This window comes from Benincasa hispida, chromosome 7 (genome assembly GCF_009727055.1).
Source record: "Benincasa hispida cultivar B227 chromosome 7, ASM972705v1, whole genome shotgun sequence".
NCBI classification, from domain to species: Eukaryota; Viridiplantae; Streptophyta; class Magnoliopsida; order Cucurbitales; family Cucurbitaceae; genus Benincasa; species Benincasa hispida.
Genome location: NC_052355.1, coordinates 32,223,126 through 32,231,934, shown reverse-complemented (window position 1 = coordinate 32,231,934; position 8,809 = coordinate 32,223,126). Strand labels below are relative to the sequence as shown.

The following is an 8,809-nucleotide window of genomic DNA, read 5'->3' as shown; positions in this document are numbered from 1 at the left end:
GGCACCACACCTTTTCATGGCCCAAGAAGTGTCCACTCATAGTAAGACTATGATGTATTGTTCATTAGAAGAATCAGTGTACTCAAAGAGTTAGTCCAACTGTACTTACGAGCGAACACAGAAATATATCTGTAGTGCGAAGAGTGCAACTGTCGGTCTTTAGTAGAATGCCTGACAGTTAACGGATGGTAGATATCGTGATTAAAGAGTTTAGTCTTGGTAACTCAATGGATTCATGTCGAGAATTTGTTTTTGGGATAGTTTGAAGTGTTCAAATTAACAAAAGGAAATTTGATGCTTCTCGTTTACTAAACGATCGAGTACCCAGTCTATACGATAGATTTAGACATTCCTCCCACTTACTCGATCGTATACTTCCTCCTTCCTTCTACTAAATCCACACAAAGCCCACACCTCCTGGATTCTCACACCGAGAATACCAAGGTAACCGAGTGGTAGTATCGAGTGTTGTTGTTCGAGGGTCAAGGATCGAGTCTTACTCGATTGGGTTTGAGGATCTGACAGCTCGTGAGTTGCACTGGTTGTTCGTGCGTTTGATTGAGGAAATATGCGACGAATAGTTCTTCAAAGGTATGTCACTTGATCCTAGTTGGTTTTAACTTAATAACATGCTGTAATTTACTTGGTGATGCATAACTGTTCTTGCTTGTTCGTAAATGCTTTGTTCTTTCACAATAGGTTTGGAACATTCTTGCTTCCGCTCAATGGTTCTCTTGTATAAGAGTCCTTCATTAATAACCCACCATTTTTGTTGAAAGGTGTTGTAATTAAGTACAATGGGGTGAGGGAATCGAACCTCAGACCTCGAGATCGATAGTACAAGCAGTATGTCAGTTGAGCTACGCTCTTGTTGGCAATAACCCACCATTTTATTCCCAAAAAATCAGCCCTAATAATGTCTATTTTCAATTACTTCTCTCTTAACTCTCCTTTGACATTTATCTCTCTCCCTCGTTTGTCGCTTCACATTTCTTCCATTTGTATCTCTTCCATCTTCTCTCTTCTTCATCCGACTGGTAACATCCTCTTCGTCTACTCGATTTCTCCTCTCCAATTGTCTCTTCTTGCTAGATTTTCTCTTATTGCATGAAATTTTTTGTTCAAATATACTTTTTTCGCAAGTTCTTGGTTTAGATCTTTTTTTTTTTGGGAGATTTTTTTTAGATCTACTTTTTTCTTTTGTAATTTTACGTTCATGTCTACTCTTTTTGGAAGTTTTTTTTTTTTTTGTTGAGATTTACTTTCCTCTAGAGTTCTTTATTCGAATTTACTTTTTTTGAGGATTTTTTCATGGGTCTTGGATCTATACATCTGTAGATCTGTAGGGTTTTGTGTGGTTTTGGATCTAGTTTTCTCTGCAAGTTAGAACTGTAGAGTCTTGTGTGGTTTTCTTCTTGGATTTTTTGGGGTTCGATTTTATGATTTTGTGTTCGATTTTTCTTGGACATCATATGAATGAAATAAATTTATATTTTTCTATAATATTATTTTTTGTACCTTCAAATGCTCGTAACTGTATGCATAGAAAATGTTATATTGAATCCATTAAAAAAAACTTGTACTTCAAGGGTAACTAAATTGTACAAATTTTCAATATTTTCATTTAAGATGTTAAATAAATTTTTTGTTGTATTTAATCGGAAAAAATGTAATAAAATTTGGACAAAATGTAAATTTTAATATTGCCTTTGTACATTTTTTTTTTTTTTTTTGAAAGTAGGTGATAAACAAAGCAGGTTGAAGAAATTGTTCGATAAATTAGTTTAAAAAATAATAATAATAAAATATATATAAGCAAACAAACTGTTCTAAAAAATATTTGGTAAATAAATTTAGGAAAAACAATCGGTATACAAGTTTAAAAGAAAACAATATTTGGTAAAAATTTCAATAAATATTTGGTAAACAATTTTTCTAAGAAAAAAACGTTTATGGGTAAACCAGTTTTCAAAAAAGTATATAAATTAAAATGAAACTAGTTGGTAAATAGTTGGTAAATAAAATTAGAAAACAAATAGTTATTAAATAGATGTTAAAACAGTATAATTGTTAGATAAGTTATAAAAAACATGGTTTGGGATTAAACTTTTACATAGTTCGTAAAATATAGTTGGTAAACATATGTTAGATAAATTTGATCTCTTCTTAGGTCGAAGATTAAGACAATGAAATATTTGTCAATCTAATTAATTGTAAAGATAAGCCTAACGAACCATTACTTATTGAGACTTGCTTATGAGAACTCCTAATCCATAACCATGAAAAGTTGAAACCTCTAAATCCTAACCCCAAAAAAATCATTTACGTTAGAATTAGAGTTTTTATCGTTTTTGAAAAGAATATGTAATGTTTTACAAATTGAAAAAAATTAGAATTTTTACCCTTTTTGTCATAACAAGTTAAGAAAATAGATGTATAATTGAAAAATAATCAACCATAACAAAGCAAAGCAAAATAAAACAAACAAACAAATAAAAGAGAATCAATCTCATTAAAAAAAACTGCACCGGATATCCAACTGAACTGAACTTAACACTACGTCCAAACATAGACTTTTTTACTGGGCTCAATTCTTCAATTACAGATAATAATTATTAATTACCAATCCAACTCAATTTTATATCTCAAACACAAACCATTTAACTTTTATATAATAATTATCAACTCGCCGGGAAAATTAGATAATATATAGTTTCTGCCTTTTGCTTTTAATGTACTTCTTTGGGTGTTCCATACCTTCTGTCAAACCGACCTTTCCATATTCTTCACAGCTTTATCAATTCACTGTTAATTTTGTTAGCGATTCTACGAAAGCCAATCCGTTCAATTTTACTACAAAAGGACACCGAAGAATCAAATCCAAAATCCCAAAACCCCATTCGTCAAGCAAAGCTACAACTTCGTTTTCCATATCCATCATCCAGACCAAACCTATCCTTTCGTTTTCCATAACCCAATTTCCCATTCTTCTTCTTCTTCTTCTTCTTCTTCTTCTTCAATTCAAGAGAGAGAAAACGACTTCTGTTCCTCTTTTGGACTAGTCGAGATCCGATCCTTATTGGGTTTCAAAAATTTTGGACTCTTGTGTTTGTCTATGGCCTTTGGACTATTATAGAGAGAGAAATTGAGAGACCCTTTGAAGTACAGAGAGTGAGAGAGGAGTATATAGGGCAAAAGGCGGCGAGATCTCAATACCCATTTCGTTTTTTAGAGTAATTTTTGTTTTAGGCCTTTTATCGAATAGATGGTGGGAATTTTTTCAAGGTTTTCTGCTAGCAGAACAGGGCATCGACGAGCGCAAAGTGCCCTCGTAAGTAGTTTCTTTATCTCTATTTGGCGAATGAAGATTGCTTTTTATTTGCTTTAACTATTTCGAATTTGTGTATTGCTATGAATCTGTCGCTGTTTGTTTTTCCTTTTGAGGTTTTGAAGTGACGGGTTGTCGATTGATAGTTATATATCTTGGGATTGAGATTATTGGTTCTGTTTCTGAAGAATCTGAACTCATTTATCGAAAGGTTCAAATTATTTTCATTTTCTGGTTTTTTCATGGCTGCTAGATTGGTTGACTTTTGATAAATTGGAATCTTACTTGCCTCTTGTGGTGGAGTATACGATTCTATTCAGCCATTTTGTAGAATACTTTGACTTGGGTCATCTGAAGCTCGAATCTAGTGCTGATGTTTGGTCTACTTTTTTTAAAATAAAATTAATAATAGTAAACGTTGTTGATTCCATAGTAGTGGACCAGTTAAGCTTTTATGCTTCTGATTTCCATGGCTGGTTCTGAGACCTTATCATATTTGCTATTTTACTTGTCCTATTTTACTTTGAAACTTTGATGGAGGTAGGGAAATTACCATCTGGGTCGATTTTTTCTTTTACCCTTTTAGATTTGTTAAACATTTAGTTGGATATTTTGGGTAGCTGTGATGTTAATAAAGTGTGTTTATTTGACGCAGGATGGGAGGGAAGGACTGCCTCCAAATCCAGAAAGTACAGGTGTTAGTGCTACCTCTGCTGCTGCTTCTCATGGAATTGAAGTAGCAGTGGAGTTCAAGCCCGTCGAACACCCAATTGAGCCTCTCGACAACGATAGGCCAATTCAGTGCCCATTGCCTGAACCGTCTATTCTGAATGTAAGTTGCAAAATTGATCCTCTTACACAATTTTGTTCAGTTTAATGCCCATCTGATCAATTATATATCTAGTTGCTTTATTGCATATATTGATGTGTATTTGTCTGAGGGTGAAGGGGAAGTGTTGGACGGGTTCAGTCTCGAAAGTCGTTTATTCATTGATTCATTTTGGGAAGTTTGTTCATGATTTTAAAGATGAGATTTAGAACTGTGCAAGAAACCAATATGGTAAGCATCATAAAGTAGAGATGTCCCTTATACTAAAGAGCAAACTTATTGCACAAAATCATCAGTTCCATCTGAAATAACCATTTCTACCCATCCCCCAAACACAATTATATGTAAAAATGATGACTCGGTCTCGAATTATGCTGATTACAATCAGAATAAATAGTTGTGATTTTGTAAATATGAAAAATATGAAAGATTCGAATCTTATTGTCCTTCCTTAAGCTATTCAAAACTTTGTTTGAATATAACATTTATGATAGATGAAATTTGAAAGCCATGAAGCTGATTTTGGTTGAACTAATTGTTAGAGAAATATGATGTTGTTTGCTTCCTTGTTGATTTACCAAACCTACCAGTGAAAGTTGTAGGTTTGTGATATATTTTGTGATCTGATTTTGAACTTCTCAATCACTAGGATGGAAGAATATGGAAGGAACGTGTATCGAGTATACGGAAACTGCCAGATTTGCCTGTTATGAAAGAAGCCGAAGTCGGTGAGACAAGACCACGGGCAACACGCACAATCTTACCATCTATCAGTGCCCCCGAACATAACATCCTAAACCTACTTGAGGAATCCGGGATATAGCACAACTAGTTACTTAAATTAGAGCTCCCTATACAATATTTTTTAAAGTTTGCATCCCCTCACCCCACCCCTCAACCAAATTCTTACCTTTATTGTTTTTCCATGTACAATGCCATGTCACAGGTTCAGTGTTTACATAATATATCAGAAGTTTTGTGTTCAAATCTTCAGCTTTCTGTATTATCTCTGTTAGTTTTGTTGTTCAGGTACTATTTTGTCATTGAGGTCCCGAAATCCGAGGAAGAACGTTTGAGCATTCGAGAGTCGAGATTATAGGTTTGGCATTGCAGACTTGTTTAATAATGGGAAGAGGAAGATGATTGATGTTAGGTAAATACAACTGCCTGCACATGGCTCAAAAGGTTTGAAAGAATTAGAGTTGCAAATTATTAATGGAAAAATGGATGGGTTTAGCTGGATATCAAATATTGTGCATGAAAGGACCTTTACAGCTTCTTATTTTTTTTTAAAATATTAGCTCTAGGATTTTCTAGGAGACCTAAAATATGTGGGGATAGGACAACTATGGCCATTAAAGCCCTTTCTTGTGTATATATATGTTTTTTCTTGTTTCCTCTTTTTCTTAATAACTGTTTCTTGTTCTTTATTTATTTTTATTTTTTTATTAAAAATAACTTTTTTTTTCTAATAATAAAAAAAATCTAATAGAAACATGTTTAGTAATCGTTGCTTGTTTCTTTCAAAAATTTTAAATAAAAGTAAAACGTTTTGTATGAAAACTTGGTTTTTTTTTCCTAACATTTAAAGTAAGAAAATGGTAATGTTCTCTAAAAGTTTAGAGAACACTTGTGATCCACTAGTTTTCTTTAAATAAAAACATTTATATGTCCTACAAGTTTATAAATAAACAATTTATTCTATTAAACCTATATTGTATAGGACAGTTCTCAGCATATCTTCAAAAGGATCTAATTGTGAATACCTAACATTTGAGAGTTTGATTATTTAACTAATTGTGTGGCATTAAATTAAAAGCCAAAATAATCGAATGGACCCCGTTGATTATTTTCCTATAATTTGAAAATGTTAATATTTCGGTTAGTTTGACTTTATCAACACAATATTTAATGTGTGTATGATGTCTAGGGGAAAAAAAACATTATCTCTATTGAGGGAAAATGTAGCGAAGGTATTTTAGGTTCCATTGGGTAATTATTTTGTTTTTTGTTATTGTTTTTGAAAATTAAGTCTATGGACACTACTTTCCCCTCTAAATTTTTTCCTTTATTATCTACTCTTCATCAATGATTTAAAAAATCAAGCCAAATTTTGATAATTTAAAAAAAGTAGCTTTGAAATTATTTTTTTAGATTTGGAATTGGAAGAATTCAATCATTATACTTAAGAAAAATGTAAATCATTGTAAGAAGGTAAATAATATAGGCTTAATTTTCAAAAGCAAAAATAAAAAACCAAATGGTTATCAAAACGGGACCCTAGTTATAAACACTTAGTTTGTTTTTATTTTATTTTATTTTTTGATAAACTTGATTGTTTTTTTATGTGCGATAGGTGAGAGATTCAAACTAAAATTCTTGGTCGTTAACAAATATTTTATGCTAGTTGAACTAAGTTCGAACCGAAAAGGTTGAGTTAAAAATCTTCAATAACAAACTACTTTCATATTTGGCTCTATAATTGTAGAGGATATTTTTATTTGTTTGATCTAATATTGGAGTATGACAAAGTCTAAAAGGTTTTTCGGTTGAGTAATGTCAGCTAGTCTAGTCAAATTATACCATGTAGCAATTGACATGAAGCTAAGTTCCACCATGCTTATTAAAATAGATTGAATCAAATTTAAATAACCTTTAATTGGATGAAGCCCAAGCCTAAAAGTGGAGCCCAAAGTCAATTAAGGACAAGTCCATATAGAATCTCCCAGAACTCTATAAATAGAGGAAATTGTTCTTCCTTTGGGGGATCAAGATGTTGGGAATGCGACCAAAGACCCACATTAGTTAGATAAGAGGAGGATCATGGGTATATAAGTGAGAATGACTATCTCCATTAGTATGAAGCCTTTTGGGGTGAAACCAAAAACAAAGCCATGAGGGTTTATGCCCAAATAGACAATATCATACCATTGTGGAGATAGTTTAAGGGTTGTTGACCCTATCACCTGGTATCAGATTTGAGGGGAGGATTGTTGGAGAGTTGAATTCTACAAGAGTCAGAATTCAAAATTCAGAAGATTTAAATTTAGAAGACTTCAACATATTGATTCTCTCCCAACATACAATTTGAAGATTCATTTTCTTAAAACTCATGAAAAAACTCATAAGCCCATCCGAGCAGATCATTAAGTCAAAGGTCAGTCCAAACTGATTTACGGCTCAAAGACCGGTCCAAACTAACCAACAAGTCTAAGGTCATTGGTCATTCAATTGAAAATTATCAAGCTAAAAGACCAAGCATCCAAGAAAATCAACAAGTTCAAAGCTTGATCCCTCACGAAGATTATCAATCCCAAAAGTCGATCATCTAAGAAAATCTACAAGTCCAAAGATCGTTCATCTAAAAAGACCAACAAGCTTAAATATTAAAGCTCATACATTCAAAAAAAGAATCAAATGACCAAAATTCGAAATCGTAGCACTTACGCTACAAATCAATAAAATCAAATTCATTTCCATAGATTAAATTTCTTTGTCGAAATCTCATGTGAACAATGTGGTTAAGACTTTGAGAGCGAGAAAGTAATTTTGCCCATGTTTCAATCTCCCATCCCTACCACTAAAAAAATTAAAACCAAACTAATATTTGTTTTAGTCCTTTATGTATTAACATCTTTCAATTAGTTCATCAATATTGGAGAATTTTAAGTTTTGTTGATGATAAACTTATATAATATAATACTCTGGTGAATGGTTAAAATTTAGGGAAATACCTCTATAAAAAACACTTGAAAATTCTAAAAAGAAATCAAATAAAATATGGAGGAGTTATTATACCGTTATTTCAACTCTTAGATGACAATTTCCTTACTTAAGTCTTTGTCAATTGACCAAACATTTTAGGTAAATTTAGCATCAATGAATTTAAACAGTCACTAAAAGTGAGAGAGCCAAATGAAAATGTTGAAGTGTAAGAGATATAATTTAAAATTTTTAAACAATAAATACTAAATTGAAAAGGAACACTAAGACATTAGGATTTAAGATATGCATGTAGTTAAATTACACATTTAATCATTCAATTTTTAAATTTGTATCTAATAGCACCACAAAATTTCGCTTTTATACCTAGTAGATCATTAGAAGTCAAAAGAAAAATTCTAAATAGATCAAGAATCTATTACACATGATATTGAAATTTTGAAGACTTATTTGACACAAAACTTTAACAAGAAGAAATATAAATTCCCTTGAACTCACTAATTTCAATAATATTGCAAACTTGAGTTTGGCTCATTGAATAATTTTGCCAAAACTCGCCCACTTTAACAAAAAGTTAACCGGTCTCTGAGTTTGATGCTAAGTTTGTATATGTTTCTATAATTGGAATAGGAGGAAAAAGAAAGGAAAAGAAGAGAGAAAAATACCACACAAACTAAAAACCTACCAGAACCTTTCTATTCATTCAAATACTACATCAAGAGATCAAGTCATAAGTTAATTACCAAATCATCTTTTCATTAGATGACTAAGTAGGGGTGTTGTTCAGAAAATAAAAAGAACATACCTGTTTTCTGTTTTAACCTCCAAACTCATCATCAACTCCCTTTAACTCTGGTAAGTTCTATATATAAATAAGAACAGAAGTGAGTTGAGAGGAGTGAGAGTTCATTTTGTATATCTCTACAAGA

General features: G+C 32.0%; 1 protein-coding gene across 2 annotated transcripts; it reads left to right on the top strand.

The window, feature by feature from the left end:
- The first annotated feature begins 2,754 nt into the window (after nt 1-2,754).
- On the top strand, nt 2,755-5,150 carry LOC120081150. Of its 2 annotated transcripts, none has more exons than XM_039035831.1 (3): nt 2,755-3,331; nt 3,984-4,160; nt 4,807-5,150. In XM_039035831.1, the coding sequence occupies exons 1-3, from the start codon at nt 3,266-3,268 to the stop codon at nt 4,978-4,980; spliced, it is 417 nt and encodes a 138-aa protein (XP_038891759.1). In that variant the 5' UTR covers nt 2,755-3,265; the 3' UTR covers nt 4,981-5,150. The 2 variants fall into 2 exon arrangements, with proteins under 2 accessions (XP_038891759.1, XP_038891760.1); XM_039035832.1 differs by lacking the exon at nt 2,755-3,331 and adding an exon at nt 3,437-3,868.
- The last annotated feature ends 3,659 nt before the right edge of the window (nt 5,151-8,809 follow it).